The sequence below is a fragment of the Corvus cornix genome, chromosome 4 (genome assembly GCF_000738735.6).
Source record: "Corvus cornix cornix isolate S_Up_H32 chromosome 4, ASM73873v5, whole genome shotgun sequence".
Classification (NCBI taxonomy): domain Eukaryota; kingdom Metazoa; phylum Chordata; class Aves; order Passeriformes; family Corvidae; genus Corvus; species Corvus cornix.
Window position 1 is genome coordinate 24,038,664 of NC_046334.1, and position 17,723 is coordinate 24,056,386.

The following is a 17,723-nucleotide window of genomic DNA, read 5'->3' on the forward strand; positions in this document are numbered from 1 at the left end:
TATAAAAAAGACATTATTATGGAGTGTCCAAACAGGATGGTGAAGGCTGTAGAGGGGAAGCTGTATGAGGAGTGGCTGAGGTCACCAGGTGTGTTCAACCTGGAGGAGACTGAGGAGAGACCTCATTGCAGTTACAACTTCCTCATGAGGGGAAGAGGAGGGGCAGCCACTGATCTCCTCTTTCTGGTGACCAGACTGGTCACTCAGGGAATGGCTTGAAGTTGTGTCAGGAGAGGTTTAGGCTGGATAACAAGAAAAATTTCTTCACCCAGAGGGTGGTTGGGCTTTGGAACAGCTCCCCAGGGAAGGGGTCACAGCACCAGCCTGACAGAGTTCAAGAAGCATTTGGACAATGCTCTCAGGCTCATGGTGTTATTCTTGGGGTGTCCTGTGCAGGGGCAGGAGTTGGACGCCATGATCCGGATGGGTCCCTTACAACTCAGAATATTCTATAATTCTGTCATGATTGAACATCCCATGGCACTCATAGCTCACTCTGTGCCATGGCAGGGGATGATTTATTTTACAGGGAACTGGAAAAATACATGGCTTGGTAGGCATGCACTTTGCAAATACTTGTCAAACAAAACAATATTAATAATGGAAGGAGAAAATACTGGTAATTTATTAAATCCTGACGCACCATTTTCAAGAAGGCTTAGTCCTAGGGATGCCATTATATCAAAAATAGATATTGATGCATATGCATATTAAATTATAAATGGATAAATGTATCATTTTAAAAGCTACATCTTCTTCCTTTGTTCCTCTGCAGAGTCTTCTGAGGAATTTGGATCCAAGTAAGGAACTGTGAGGTTATTTTAATCTTTTTTAGATATAAGAAATCAGAAATATTAAAGGAAAGAATGCATGCATGTGTGCAGTAGATTTGATTCTCCTCTGACAATAAATCAGAAAGAACTACAGTGGAAAGCCAATGTAGATGAGAGGGAAGATCAGGCACTTGAAATCAGTCAGACAACTTCCAGAAATGTTAAGACTGGGAGAAGACAAATAGAGATACCACTATTTTATGCCACTGAATCTATGATTAATAATGACTGAAATATTTTTTATTGCTATTTGTGTGCATTACAGTAGTGCCTTAAGGCACTGTACAACATATAGTAAGATAATATTTTTTGCCCCAGCCACATCCAATCTAAACAAAAGGCCCTTGGCACAACAGAAAGCCACCTTATTGTCCTCTGTCACTTGGTGCAGAGGAATGCACCAAGAAATAATCTGCCAAACTTGCACTGGAGACCGGGGAAAGGGACACTTGGCTGTGCTTACTGGGTACGGTGTTTAGCTACAGAGCGTCACTTACATGCGATGTTCAGAATTGGGCTGTGCACAGAGCTGTCCCCCAGCTGGGGCCCGTGTGCTCTCAGCCAACAGCAGCCAACTACTGCTTGGTCAGAGAAGAAATAATCCCATTGATTGAATTCTAGCAGCAGGAACTGGCAGAAAGACCATATTAAAGAAGAGCATGATGGCCTTGTGCAGATATGAGGTCAATACGGACAAGACCACCTGGTCTATTTTATAAAGCTTTGGTTTTTATTTTCATCTGAGAAATGAAAACTGTTGAAAGATTCAATGTTTAAGGCTGGAATCTCCTTTCAGACAAAATAATTTATTCCAATTGTCAAAGCTCATCAGACTCTCAGCATGAGTCTTGCATAAATGGGTTTATTCCTGGCTGTTTCATTTGCACACTCCATGAAATTTTTTTCCACCTATTTAATTTCATCAAAAATTTCTTCACAGACACTAGCAAACTTGCTGCAAGAGCACTGTAATGCAAAACACACTATCTCTTCCTCATGTTCTTGTGGGAAAAAAATAGGGTAAACCACAATATATTTTAATAATTAGCATGCTTAGAAAAATACCCATTTTAAAATGCTGTTCCTGAAATAGGAAGAATATGGAAGCATATGACAAATAAAGCAATAAAGCCGTGCTTATGGGTAACAGATAATAAAGTGCTGCCAGTTTGGATATGCACTTGCTGTTTAAAATCTCCCATGATAAAATTTGTAACATTCGGTATTCTACAGTAGCGGTGTACAACACTCCCATGAATTTGCAGTGTCTGGGAATATTACTGTGGCATCAGTGTTGCTATTTTTCTCAAGAAAGTGCCTCTCTGTTGCAAGAAAACTCATCAAGTGTTGAATGGGATGAACACATTATTGCAACGGCCCAGGGTTTGGGAAACGTAGCTGTGTTTTCCCCTGGCCGGTTTGCTTTGAATGCAATTGTACAGGGCAGGTCCTATGCAGGGAGGGGTCTTGTCCTGATCCAGCCTTCTGTGGGGCAGCCAAAATGACTTCAGCTGCAGCACATCTTCTGAAACTTCCTTGGCTTAAAGACCACAGCAAGGTGAGAGCTTTAAGTCCAGAGAAAACAAACAAAGCTGCTGTAATCCTCTCCTGCCATCATGCACATTTGGTTTTATTCATGTAAGAATTATGTATTTAAGAAGCTTTCACCTTGGGGAAGCAACTAGAAAATATGAAGAATGATTAAATAAAGCCTAAAGTTTAATGTCACAAAGTAGATGATATCTCATGGTGGATGCTGTATATCATTGGAATTTGCTTGAAAAAAGATTGCTTCTGTAATAGCCTGGTCCTGAAGCACATGCAGAAGGGAAATGGAAGCAGGGTTGTCTCAGAAGCTGACACAATCAGACAAATATTTTAAAAAGCCTACAAAGATTTTACCCCCTCCAGTAGGCTGAGGCTAAACAGGATCTGTCAGAAGCGGGAGCAGGTATCAAGACAGGCTTTGTCAAAAGCAGAAGCTGATGCTGGAGTGGTACTGGTCAGAATCATTACTCTTTACAGTCAGTTCCTGTCAGTATTATGCCTTTGAAATAGCCAGTCTCCAAATTAATGTTTTCCACTGAGCTGGCCTTTGAGAGTCAAAGAAACAAATTAATCTGGAAGAGTGAGCCTGCCTGAGACACTGATAAATCTGTTATGACAATGTAAGGCTTATTAAACACTGAGAAACATTATTTCCCTAGCCTCTGGGTCAGATGAAAGTTTTAAGGTTAATAGAGGAAATCAACATTTTAAAAAATGTCACATTGACTACTTTCTTTTTGTATTCTGCTTTTCACAGGAAATTCATACACTTAAAAATATAATGCATGCAGTGGAATTTTATCTAAATATCAGAATACTTTGAGGTATAGGGACAGAACTGAAATGGCTTAACACATATAACGTTAAAATTAAAGAAAAAAGAAGGTCTCAGGTCTTCTCATATATTACCATTCATGCGTTCTTCAACATCACCACTGGCTTGCCCTTGTGAACTCTATGATAGAGTCCCACACACAGTCTTTGCTCTGACTGGATGGAGATGAAAGGTAGGATATCTAAAGTGTATTGCCAAGGAAATAGCTCAGGCTTGATAAAAGGAGTGCTTTGCAGAACAGAAAAGCTAAACAGTACTATTGATTATCATGATGTATTCTACAGCAAAAGAAGGTGGAAGCACAGGAGCTGCCTACACACAGAGTTTCCTCTCAGAAGCAGCCACAGTTTCAGCAGAGGTTTTTCTTGCAGTTTATGTTGCTAGAGAAGATTTCCCCTGAGCTGAAAGGTTTTTGCAGGGGGCAAACATACAACAACTTGACCTGCTTTACTCACAAGGGTTCCTTGGCCCAAAAACCTCTTGAGTTTGCTTCTTCAAGTGAAAAAATGACTCCCACTGTGAATATTCATAGAAAGAAACAGGCTGACACAGATATATATGAAAAACCCTACACTTCCCACTGCCACAGCCCAAAGAACTCATCAGGTAGAAAAGAGTTATACAATACCTTATCTTTTGTACTCCACAATCCTCATATTTCTTCCTGTCAAAGCACATTATGTGGCCTACGTAACTGCCTGATGGGACAGAAATCCTTAGTAACCCACGTTGTCTCTTTGGTTGGTCTCCATCACAGTAAACCACATTTTCCCGCAATAAGATGAAAGGCCATTAATATTCTTGTACTAAAAGACGTGTGCTTAACGTACCTGCTGCCTTTGTGTGACAGCTAATGGTGCCAGGCAGCTTTAGATTTATCTCAATACTCAAAAGATGAGTTGACTAACAAACTTAAAGGCCCTTCAAATACCTCCCCTGCTAGGAGGGAGTCAGTGGATGCTGTTCTCCAGAACCTGACAGGCACTGACATGTTGAAAAACCCCATGGCGAAAAGCAATCAGTGTCCCTCAAAATTAGGGATGACCTCTATGGACAACCTGGAAGCCAAAAAGACTTTTACAGTCTCATTCTTGTTAGTCTCACCAGTTTCTTTAGTCTCATTATTCATTCAAAAGATTGTGATCTAATATCCACTCCTAGAGGTAGGGACTTTAAACAAAAGGGCTCATAAGAAGGATAATCTTATGACCTAGACTCAGGAGGAAACCTCGTTCATGCTCAGGTGGGCGAATCCAACTCATTCATTTACATGTGCATTGGTCCAGGAAAAAAGCAAACTGGCACTTTTTTGTCACTGCCACTGAATTCTCTTGTCAGTGCACAAAATTAAATATGTCAGAAATCCCGTAGGTGATCAAAAGCTGTGGAGAGAATGTTTTACAGTGCCATCTTTCACATCAGCCGTAGGAAGGATCGCTCCGTGCTGGCACACCGTGCGTCACCCAGCATACACCTACAGTTCACAGGCACGGGCTGCTGAACACCCACACGAGCTAACTTTAAACCAACCGCTCGAGCACAGCAGCCAAGGCAGCACAAAGCTTTATGGGGCTGAACTCCAAGCATATTTTTTCTTGCCCTAGCCAGCAGGTAGGCTTCCCAGCCACAGCTCACCATCACCATGGTGATGTTTCCAGCCCTCCCCAAAACAGCCAGTTTAAGGTTAATTTGGATAAGCCTGCACTAGCTGCAGACATTTCAGTGACTGCAGCATAGACATACCGTAGCAATGAAGGGCTTTCAGAAGCATTTCAAAATAGCCAGGTAATCTTTATTTTAAATGTCTGCTGACACCATTCCCACTGATGGAAGAAGGATAGGTGCAGGGGGAGTACAGGGGTGGGCAACTTTCTTGAGTAAGGCAAAATGCAAGGGAGTGCTGCAAGCAGCCCAGATTGCTTGTGACTGATTTGATACAGTGGCATAGACAAAACCACTATGATGAGGAATTTATGTCCTCAAATTTTTCTTTACATTCCACTGTTTACTTAGGTGTAGAGCTTCATGTGAAAAGAATTAATTTCCTTATCTTTTGGGAACCACAGATGAGCTTAATTTTCCTGGTTTTTTTTAAATTTCCTTATAGTAATATAAAAAGAAGGTAACTCATTTATATACAAAGCAAATTTCTAGACAAAAATTAAATTGTTGACACAAACAAAATTATTATTCAATTGATCTGTATCTGAATTTCTTTCCACATTACCTTCTCTAATCCCGGAATTAGTACACGAAAGCATCAAGTAAGAATGTCCTCTCATTTCCTTATCTGCTACACACCCCATTTGTACTCATTGCAGCACTACGATATCTCAATAGCCTGAAAAATCACTTGACACTGCATATATTTAGGCTGCAAATAAATAATTCAATGCTACCTATTCTATAAATAGCCCCATTGCAATCCCCCAGTAACCATAAGGATAAGCTGCTTTAATTGAAGCAGAGACCATGGTCTATATTATAACTGTATTACAACATTCCCTGAACAGCTATAACAGACTGCTTAAGTAAGGTACTGTCTCTCTTCAGAGTAAAATATTTTTAAATAAAGATTACTTGCAAGTGCATTTCCTTTAAAAGATTATACAGACAGATCAATCACTGTGGTCATGCCCATTGACACTAGCCCAGAAGGAAGTGTTGCTGCTTTCTCTTTAATGGCAAATAGGGCACTAAAGACATCTTCCTTTACCCTGTTAACAAGTCCAAATTAATCTGAAGACTTTGAAGAATGAAAGCTGCTTGGCAGTGTTTCCATGTGGTCAATCTTCTGTACAGTGCACTTACAAAAATAAACTCCTTTCCTCAAAAGACCAACTGCTCACTTACACCATCTCAGCTAGAATTAAGTGAAGAAAAGAGGAGATGCCATTACACGCTGAAGAGCTGCTCCTAAAACTGGGTGTCAAACATGAGCTGTGTACTACAAGGAATTAATGCATAGCAGCTGATACACTTTTCAAATTACATCCTTACTTATTGCCTACCTTAAATTTGTAGATGCAGTTGAGAAATGAATTAACGAATCTCCATGGAAATTCCTGATGCAATGTTTGAATGTGTTCTAAAATCCTGAAAAATGTCAAAAGATATCTAAAGGGTGATGATACTATAAAAGAACAGAATTAATACTAATTAGTATTTGAATACTACACCTCAATGCTTAAGAACCAAGAAAATACCAAGGTTTACCTTAAGGGTAGAACAAAAATTTGTAACTCTCCTTACCAGTTAAGCAGAACTTGAAGTAAATGTCAGCTGAAACACAGATGGGTTCTCCCTCAAAAACAGATTTTGCTGTCATGTGGTTTGTTCAGACATCATGACTAGTTAATTGGGTTACTAAGCTGCACTTCACGAACCTCACCTTTGCTACTACTTGAATGTCTTCATTTTTATACTTTCAAATTGTAACTGCAGGGAAAATTTCTATAGCTGTACATTGATTTTGTGCCCATTTATTTTTAATTTAATAATATTTTTTTCTTTCACATTATCACAATCAATTAGGATCCTATATTTCGTATACAGTTTTTATATTTGCACCTTATTCTGGAAATCAGTCATTAGGCTGAATTTTACAACTAGAGGGTGCTGGTGGACCATAACGTGAGATGGTATGCAAAACTCTTGATGACCTTTAGTGGAAAGAAGAAAAATAAAATAAATCAATTATTACTGCTCAGCAGGACAAGCGAATGTATTCCAAGATAATACAAATACTGCAATATTATCTAGTGTAAGTAAAAAGAAAATTAATACTTTATAGCTGATACTGGTTCATTTTAAATTTACTTTCAAATTTGCTGTTAAACTTCGCTTCTGGCCTTAGTTTTTGTGCTGTAATGAACAAAAAAACCCTTTATCTGAACAATATACATTCCTTTTGCTTCCCTTTGTGTGAGTTGGAAAGCAATTACAGTGTATTATTGATTAAGTGTTTTATGATAAAACACAAAAGCCGTCAAGTAAGCAGGAAAGCAAGAAGGAACAAAGATTAATTTAACAATAAAATCTATAATTGAGATTTTACAGATAGAATGTGGACACTAATTACAGATAAATCATTTAATAAGAGTTCTAACAAGAAAATTATCTTCCAAAATTCATATATTTTCCAACACAAGGTAATTATTTTTTTGCCTTCCAGTACTGTAAGAAAAAATACAAGTATGAGAATAAATAATGTCTATAAATATACCATTCTGTATGTATAAAAGTTCCCCCTCCCTTTCTTCCTCTCTTTCACTTATCCTTATTGCTTATTAAGAGTCTCTGACAATTCTGCAATTACCTCCAACTAACAGAAATATTCAAACTTTGAACTAGACCTTAAAGATACCATTTCCCTCAGCCCCCGCTGAACACAGCTCAATAACATCTGGGATCTGCCTTCAATTTCTTTGGATCAGAAAGAAATCCAAAGGACAAACTGTGGCCACCTGGTAGCGTGGCTGCCTGAAACCTCCATGAGACAGTGGCCAGGAAGCTGGTGGAGTGCATGTGACCATACTGTGAAGAGCAGATCTCTTCAACCCAAACACAAGTTGTTGCAGCCAGCCTGTTGATCACAAAGTGGCAGTGGTTTGAAAAAGCCCTGGGCATGCAGCTCCACCAGATGTGCAGTGAAGCCAGCATGGCATGCCATTCCTCTTCTTACATTCCCACTTTTGACCTTTTGGTTGTGCAGGATTGCTGTATGTGGACAACATTCTCATTGTGGGCAACTCCCAAGTGATCCAACAGTCCACCCGTGGCCTGCATTAGCTCAGCACATCCTGGACATGCCAGAAATGTAGCACAACAAGTGGGATTGTTTGTTTCCACACTATGGAAGGTTTCATGTATTTAAACCAGTCTCTTCCTAGCCTGTGAGGGGCCAATAGTCCAGATTTCTTTTTATGAATCGCAAAGTTAGTGAGAACTGCCTTATTTTCATATTGTAATTAGCTGTGGTGCCCCAGCTTTACAAGCAGAGATGTATTTCTGTATGGCATGCTCTCACGAGCGGAGGCCAAGTCCCCGTTCTCTCTCACATGCCTACCTACATGCAGCTTTCTTTTGGCTGCATTTCTTCTCATGACTTGCCCTTATGAAGGGATGAACCCTGGCATCCACAGGAGACCACAGCTCCCGCACTATGCACACCAAGGAGCTCATGTTTAGGTAGTCTCCATGCCATAGGGTTTCCTCTGGAAAATGGAAAGCAGTCTCCTATCAGAACTGTTTCATGCACAGGACCTTATTCTCCAAAATGTAGAAGCCAAATCAATGAGCTGCTGGCAGCCATTAATTAACACATAGGCACACTGGGGCTCATGACAGTCTCAGCCCCTTAGACCTTTGGACATGTTTTCACTCCTACTGGTGGCTACGTGCTAGCTAGAACACAAACAGAAAAGGTGGAATTTTAGTGGGGAAAATGGGATTTCGTCTTGAAAACTGGTTTGTTTAAAATTAAAGATTTCAAGGGGATAAACAAAACAAACCAAATAATAAGTGTCCAATGCAACAACAAAAAAATCGTGACTTACATACTGCAGGCTTGCCAGCTGCTACAGAAGCTGAGCCAGAGGACAAAGTAATGTAAAAATGTATAACAAACCTGATACTGAGCTGCATCTTGTGATGCCTCTCCAAAACTCCTGATACCTTTAGTCTAGAAAGTGGCCCGTTTGTTTTTTATGTACTGTATCTAGTTTGTGCCTAAGGAAACAGCAGTTAAAATTTGGCCCAATGTTTTATTGCCAGCATATTCTAAAATACTTAAGTGTGCCTGCTTCATGGACACAATTGTTGAGGATTTTTTCCTAAATGAGCTGATTTTACAAATTTAGTACTTCTCTGATCTTTATTTTTCCACATAGACAAGATCTGCTTATTTGATGCTGCCTCCACTTACAAAGTCTAAGTAATAATAATTACACCTTAGCTTTTTCTTCAACAGTGCCAGCTGAAATTATATAAGAATGAGATGTTTGGTGGGTGTTTCTTTTTCCTCTGGAAGTCAGCAGAAAAGCTGTTAAATACTACATATACTAGAATACTGATTTTAATAATACTCAACGTGCACATCCATTTCATTGTCAGAAACACTTGAAATTTCTGTATGTTACTAATATCTGAAGAGCGTTAATCAGCTTTATAATGTAGTAGGCATTGTCCTTCATATATATTCCTAAAGCAGGATGTATGCTGTACATTTATATACACAGTTGGTCAGAGCACAGACATTGCAGTGTCATGCTTTCATTCAAATTTCAGATGCCATATGTTCAGTACAATCGCACGGCATCAAGATGCAACATATTGCTTTGCAAATGCAAATAATTTCACACAGTGGCCTTCATGACTGGGAAGGGATAATGAAATGGGCTATATTTTACACATATGAAAAAAATAAATAAAAGATTTATCATAAATATATGGACCAGTATATGACGTTGAAGAACAAGAAGCAAAAAGGAAACAGTGCTCTTGCATAAAGATCAATTCTCTTTGCTGCTGATGGAATGACAGGCTTGGGAGGAGGAGGCTTCTTGTTGTTCTTGGCTTGAGATTTCCCGAGCCCATTGTTGACTTCAATGGGCTTCCCATAACAGTCATAATTTGATAATTCAAAATCCCTTGGCAAGCTTCCAACAATGCTGAAATCATTGGATCTCAGATCAGATTTCGAAGTGCAAACTTTTTTGCATCTGGTCTCACCAACCTATGAAATAAAGAGTGAGGGGAATCATGATCTACTCGCCACAACTCATTAGCAAACTTCATGCATCTGCTAAAGAACACTAAACAAACATATAGGAAATTACTTGTTGATAGGGATACATTACATCAGACTAATTTGTGGAATGGTTATGTTATAAAGTACTTAAGGATGATCAGTCAATCATATAAACTAATCCAAACATTCATAATTGTGTAATTTTTCATGCACAAGGTGCCTCATGCTCTGCAATCTGCTATAGTTAGACTCCTTCATTTTAAGATGATAGAAGGGGAGAGAACATTTTCATGGGGAGTATTTTTGGATATTTGTTCTGTGCTGATGAACCTGCAGGCTTGATACTATTCAATACTTGCATTTTTCTGAGCTCTGAAAGCCATAGTCAGAATTAACCCTAAAATTCAATGTTTGATGCAATTAATTTTAGTTTGTTCTGGTTCTAAAGAGTTGCCAGGGCAGTATCCTATCCCTCACCCTAGGGCGACCACCTTGCATGGTGAGAAGCACTTTCTTTGTACCTGCGGAGCTTGGTGCCTCTCTAAAGACAAGTAACACAGATGTAACTTTGATTGAGGCTTTTACTCCCATTATTGGCAAAGTTGATTCTTGTGCAAGGTGGAAGAGAAGCATGGCACTACTCCTTCTGCAAACAGTGGATACACCTTCCCAAATTTGCCAGAGTTATATTTCTCATGAAAGCAGTAAATTTTGAAAACGATGCACTAAAACAGAGGTGCAGGTTTGTCCTGGCTCCAGGACAGGGCTAATTTTTGCAGTAGCCAGGAGGGAGCATGGCCAGGGCACAGAGGTTATTCTATACCACCTCATGTCACTGGCAGGGCTGGAGAAAGGGATTCTCTTCTGGGGTGAGGGGGTTCCTTCTGGTCAAACAAACGTGGTGGAGGGAGCCATCCAGTATTGTCTATTGTCGGGGAATTTTTCTGTGTGAATAATTTATTTTATTATACCTTTTTTATTAATATTATTGCTGTCAACTGCTCATTTTCTTATCTCATTGCTGTTTTCAGTAAATTTTTCTTATCTCAAACCATGGTCTTTACCTTTTATGCCTCCCCTTGGAGTGAGGAGACAGAACAGCACCTGGTTTTAGTGGGAGTACTACACTGGAGAATACCATTCCTAAGCCACCACAAAATCAAGATTCCAGGGTATCAAAAAGAAAAATAGGATAGGTGTTCCCTGACAGTAGGACAAAAACTACACAAACAAATTTCTTGCAACTGTCTTCCAGTCCTCAAAGACCTGACAGCCTAACAGTGCTCATTACTGGAGTAGCAGGGGCAAACTGTCTAGCAAGGCAGTGACTAAGACACAGATAAACATGATTATGTGACCCTAGGTGACAGGATGCTGTTATTCACTGATCTGAGACATTCCTTCCAATCAGATCAGACCCAATGACATAGGTAATAAAGATATAAAGCAGACCCTTGTGCAATGAAAAGTGAACTTGCAGGACAGGGGTGTATGTTAACTGAAGAGTCACAGGAATATTACATTTTTTTCTATGTTTAAAGCTAGTAAGATTTAGTAAAGGAAGAAATAGAATCATGTATGAAATTATAAGCCTCTTTTTGGATTTTCCAAATGCCTCATACTACCAGCAATACATTGTAAAACTCAGTGACACTAACTGGAGCCTAAGTTCTCTCATTCACAGCACAGAATATTCCTGTTCCAACTGCAGTATCTAGAGTGTTCCCCTAAAGGCTGTTACAAGTCGGTTCTCATTCCCATTCAGGACTGGGAGTGGATTCTAGGTCACCTCTGCCTTGTAAGCAGAGAACTGTTCACAGCATGTTCACGCAGAGCTCTGCTTAGTTCAGTGTCAGCTGGAGTACTGATTTATCAGGATGACACAATTTTCCTTGTATGAGCAACCTGGCCCAAATTTTTCTTTAATAAGTATATGTTACTTTTGAAAACAATTTCATCCATTTCCTTGCCTTTACAAATCTGACATTCTTCTATTTACTATAGTCAGCTGCTGCCTAAACATACTTTTAAATTTCTTCTCATACATCTCTTCAGCTCTCAAATGTTTTTGTTGTTTTAACCTAAATTCACTTCAGTTGCCCTACAGCTTTCCTAAACTATTTGAGATAATACAAAGTATATATAATATATATATAATTATCTGCTTTTTATTAATTTGTCTTGGTTTGTGCTACGACCCTAACAATAATCCTAACCATGCCTCTGCTCCTCCTCATTTTCCACATTTACTGCACAAAAAACTTACCAAAGGCTACAGGAACCTTTTTTGTAAAAAAAGATATTGCAAGACTTGATTTTAGAGTACTACACTGAAGATGTGTAAACAAAAGTAAAATGTTGTTAAATGTTATATCCTTTTAACTTCATCCTGGCACAAAAAATATTTTATATCATTCATCTTATCCTGCTCCAGCATCATGACTTGTGGGCCAGACTCAACCCACAGCATGCTTCCACCAGATTTATGGCTTTTCCCCAGCAGGGGATGGGGAGCAGCTGTTTGGGAAGGGAAGGCTTCTGGGATAATGTAGGGCCACCCCACACTCCCGAGGGAGCTGGGCAGCCACTCCTTGTCCCTCTGGCATGGAGGTGGGAGGGGCCAAGGAGAGCACAGTAAGGTGACAGCTCTTGGGGCTTGGCCCAAAGCACAGACCTAGTTCCCTGTTTCTTCCAGGACTGGACCATTTTGTCTAGGTTTGGTAGGATGGAAAGAACACCTGTCTTTTCATGAACAGCTCAGAAGTACCTAAGAATGTCTCCTAGAATCCAGAAGGCCCCTTGTGATGATCCTTTCTCACCTTTTACAAAATTCAGACTGACTGGTGCTCGCTGCCAAGCTCAGCACCTGCTGCTGCTCCAGAGCTGCAGCACGTGTGCCTCTGCAGAAAGCCTTTGGTTACAGAATTAGGGAAGTAATGTGAGAAGAAAATGGGGAATGAGATGAAAGAATAAGTGCTGCCTGTGCAGGCAGACTGGCAGGGAGGAGCAACTAACTCCCCATCTCTGCCACTGCTGCTTCTGGTGCTCCTCCTCTCTTTCCACGTTTACTGCCCAAACTAGTTACACTAGATTTTCCTTTAAAAACATCCAGGATGGAGAATTTTTTCCATGACCTTGTTCCCCACAAACATATGTACCTTATTTCAAACCTGAATTTATTCGGCTTCAATATTCAGACACGAGTCACGACTATAGTTAGTCTGATTAACTGCTGATACTTAGAGATGGTAACAAATCTAACCTTGATTTTGCATAATTCAGATGATGTAACCAGGCTGACATATGAAGCCAAGAAAAATGTTCTTAAGAGTTTCTTACCTTTGCATCATTACTTCTGTCAACCTAACTGATAATACTTAAAAAAGTTATATTCAGTTTGATTAAATCAATAAACTCACAGCTCAACTTTAATTTCACTGACCCATTCATTAGATAACATGGGACTGAATTATGAGCAAAATTAAAGATAATTAATACTTACAAACAATAACTATTAGTCAGCACCCTGTAAGCTGTGCAGTATTCTCCACTGATTGATGTCAGGCTCATAATTATTCCTGTTACACCACTTAGCTTTTAAAAGTACTGGCACAAAGTTAGCTTCTTGCTGTATTTTGGAACCCTCCCAGATGTAAAGGATTTATTAAAAAATCAACATTAATATTCCACAGCACTCAGAGACCAGCTCTGTAAAAAATTCTAGATGCAACTTAAGCTGAAATCTTGATTGTAAAATGTCTACCTTTAATAGTTACTGTTTAACATTCTCATTAGCTATTGTGAATGAGAGCTATTTCATCCTCAGATGTAATATATCTGGCTTTTCCCCAAACACAGAGCAGAATATTTGTTCAACACTTTTCCTGTTTCAGCTAATTCTTGATACTTACAGCACCTCTGCCTAATATAGTACCATTACTCTTCTTACAAGGTTTTCTATTCTTGCTGTATAGGCAAAGTAACTTCCTATTGCCCTCAGTTATGCTAAGCATCTATCTCCTTACTTACACCTATTATCTACAATTATTTTCTTGATTTCAGCTTATATTAATTGCTATCACCTCCCATTTGCCAGTGAGAAGAAAAGAGAAATGCTTGAAGCTCAGATAGTTTTAAATATTTGGGAAGTTTGTTTTCAATTGTTCTGTTTGTTAGGTTTTGGGGTTTTTCTTAAATTAGAATAGCTTTACTTCTGGTCTGTAACTATTTCAACATTATTAGCTCACCAGCACCATTCATAATTTTTGTTTAAATTCTTCTATCCAGATTAGACAGTTCTCAAATTTATGAAATCTGACCTTTCACAACACCAAAAATATCAGGACTTGACTCAATTTGTTTTGTGCAAATAGAATAAAGATCCTTGTCAATTGACTGTTCATCCTGTGATCAAGTCCTCTTTATCCATCAGGACAAAGTGCAGTATAAAAGTCATCATATTTGAGAGCAGAAATGTATTGTCCATAACCTCTAGCAGGGCTTCAAATGTGCTATAGCACTGGCAGCCTCTCAAACTCTGCACGTGTCCCTCAGGCTGAAGAGCTTCTCCACTGTAATGCTGCGCTCCCTGCCCTACACAGCACATCCTCCTTGCCACAAAACCATCTCTGCTGCTGTGCACCCAACCTCCTTTTGGCATGCAGATCTGTCACTAATGCTGCCAGTTCTATAAGGGGCTTCCATACAAGACAAAGGAGGAGTTTTCTAACAAGCTGTTATTAATCTCTCTTGCACTTGTTCTGTGCTCTTCTCTTGCTCTTGCCGTGATAGATGTAGATCATCAATAAAGTAATGTTTTTTAGCATTAGTCTGTACTCAGACTGAGTATATTTTCCGGTGCAGCTCAGGAGGAATATGCTACCACACTCCAAATATTCCTTGTAAAGTACAGGACAAAAAATATTAATACATAAAATATCACAATATCATGGCACAGCTGAGGTTGGCAGGGACCTCTGGAGATCATCTAGTCCAACCCCCTGCTCAAAGCAGACTGCTTGGGGCCTTTTTACAGTCATGTTTTGAATTATCTCCAAGGATGAATACAGGAGTCACTGGAGCAGAAAGTACCTACTCTGTACCTGAAATGCTGTCAGGAACTATTAAAATAGGCTGCAGCCTGTGGTTTTGTGTGTAAGGTAAAATGTCAGCTGGGTTTTTGATGGTTCTGCAATAAAAATTTTAGTCTGGAGTTCCACTTGAGGGGAAAAAACCTGGGAAGACCAGGTTACAACAGGTCACCACCAGTGGTCAAGTATATTATAACTCAGTAGAGGTGAACATAACTCATCTCAGATTTCAGAGCCTAGATGTGGCTCTGACAAGATAAAGCAAGCAACAGCACCACTTCTTTTTAAAAATAACTGGCATTAGAGCTATTACCACCACTTGCATAGTGCTATTCATCATCTGCCAGAACCATTCTTTTAGCAAATGTTCTCTCCAGTCATTAGCACATTATCTGTGGGGGACAGCTTCTATTAATGGGCTTGATGAAAATGTGACTTTTCAAGTGAAGGGGTGTTGTTATAGTTAACAGTGCAATCTCTCACTGTAATCACGTCAGCAATGAAAGCAAAAAAAAATGATTCATCTTCAAAACATTTCCCTTTTTGCTTGTTTTTCTCACTGTATGGTGTTTCATTGCTAGGAAACACATGCAAACTCCTACTGAGGATTCCCAATAAAAAACCAGTGCAAGCAGTTATCACCAGGTTGCATAATTTTCTCCTCTGCTTAGAACAGCATCTACTTGCAGCCGCTATGAGCTAAGGGAGCCAAGCTGTATTTTCTCATGGCTTTTTGCCTGTAAGTGCATAGCCACTGCTTCTCCTAGAAAAACACATCAGAAGTACTTATTTTCTCTTTTCTTCCCAACAGATTCAGGGTGATCTTGACAGACAGACCACTTGACTTTAATCAGACAGTCGTATTGATAAACCTCTGGGTTTAAAATGGCACTGACATTTCAAGGGTTTTTGTTGGAGGGAGCATGACTCATAAAGCTTGGACTTGAGGGGTTGGCATATGCCAGCAACATGCAGCTTTTACAGCAGCCAGTTCCCAGGATCTGGTGAAGTAGCTACACATGCATGGAAGTCTTTCTCCATCTTTGGGTGATTGGCAAACTGTGAGCACTCTTTTCACCCTGCCATCTTCACTGTCACTGTTGGTGACTATCGGTCATGATTACTGACTATTGACACAGTGACAAAAGCGCTTTCTGCTGAAAACTTTCAGCAGACCCTTGCAGATTCTGTTACAGGGGAACTCTTCTCCTAGCCTGCAATTACAAATTACATTAAACTTCTAATGTTTAGGATACACTGAAAAGCTTATCCTTTTACTCCATAAAAATGGAACAATAGCTGCTTGTATTTTTAGGAATTATCATGTGGTTTTGTTACAGTTGTTTTTTATTTAAATCAAATACGCCAGGTCTCCAAACCAGATGCCATTTTAACTTTCACAAATGGAGCAAGCACATGACAACAAGTTGTTCCACAAAGACTGGAACCAGGGATGCTTGATTGCCCCACTTGCTTCCCTCTGATCCTCCCCACAGCAAGGACCTTCTCAACCCAGCAGCTCCCTTGTACCTTCCACGCAGGCCCTTTGCCCAAATCTCCTGCAGAAACATCATTGCTGCAACACTGCAAAAGCAGCAAGTGCACAACTTGCTGTTCAGGGAATGCAAACTGCCATGGCATCAGGATCCAGGGCATTTTGAAGTGAAATAAAGTAACTTCTCTTTTTAAATTTGATTACCCTTTAATAACTTACAGATATATATCAGCACCATTCAGTTAATATTTCATAATATTTAATAGCTTAATTTAAACAGGAGAAACACTTACAAATGGAATTATTCATGCTCTCTGTTTTTCCCCACTTGGAGTTAACTGCTTCCATGTCTTTTCTGTTGGCTTTACCTTCAAGTCTCATCTGGTCTATCCACTGTTTCAAGCCTAGCTATGCTGACATTTCCAGCTACACCCTCAGTCACTTTTGCCTGAGTATCACCTCCTAGTGGAAAAAGAACATCCATGAACATTTCTACAGGACATATACTTATATCAGGGGTGCAGTTATAAGTTGTCCTTTTCTCCTAAAGTTATACACTGGGTCACCTAAGTCTTTCCAGACATTTAGCAAAGTATTTGCTCTTGCCTCCCACACAATCCTACATGACCCTGATGAGAAACAGCTCCTGAAGTTCTGGGACAGCACTCTGGCCTCCTTTTGTTTTGTATTCTTTATGCTTTTCAACATACAGTTTTTTTTCCATTACCTGCTTCGTTAATGTTTCTCTCCCTTGCATATTTTCCGTATGACAAATGCATTCTCTACTTGATCATAACTAGGTCTGTATGGGAGCAATCCAAATTTTGTGGGGCAAGCCTAGTTTTGGATTAGGAGTCAGAGCTACCAAAAGATTTACACCTGTTCTGATTTAGGACTTTAGTACAGGCTTTTCCAGGGCTGAGAACTTTCAAAGTACTCCTACGCGGTAGCGGGTTCAGAGAGGGAGTTTGCAGCTAGGCAGATTTATAGCTTTCAAATATATAAAATCTAGCACCACTGTCCTACCACATCCTGATGTCAGATGATTCATTGGTCTGGGAGCTTTTTCTATCTCAGCCTGGTCATCTTCCCAGAAATTACCAGGATACCTTTCCTCTGGTAGGTTGTGTTTCAAAGCAGGTGGATTAATTCAAGCTGGATCCTTACCCAT

General features: G+C 39.7%; 1 protein-coding gene across 4 annotated transcripts in view; it reads right to left on the minus strand.

The window, feature by feature from the left end:
• Positions 1 to 5,228: 5,228 nt before the first annotated feature.
• Positions 5,229 to 17,723, minus strand: part of GLRB (glycine receptor beta) — a 50,914-nt gene continuing 38,419 nt past the window's right edge. For 2 of the 4 annotated variants that reach the window (XM_039551017.1, XM_039551015.1), the window contains one exon: positions 5,229 to 9,952. In XM_039551017.1, the coding sequence (XP_039406951.1) occupies positions 9,656 to 9,952 (297 nt within the window). In that variant the 3' untranslated portion in view covers positions 5,229 to 9,655. Of the gene's footprint in view, positions 9,953 to 16,876; positions 17,015 to 17,723 lie in introns of those variants that run through there. The other 2 variants (XM_039551016.1, XM_039551018.1) reach the window with 2 other exon arrangements.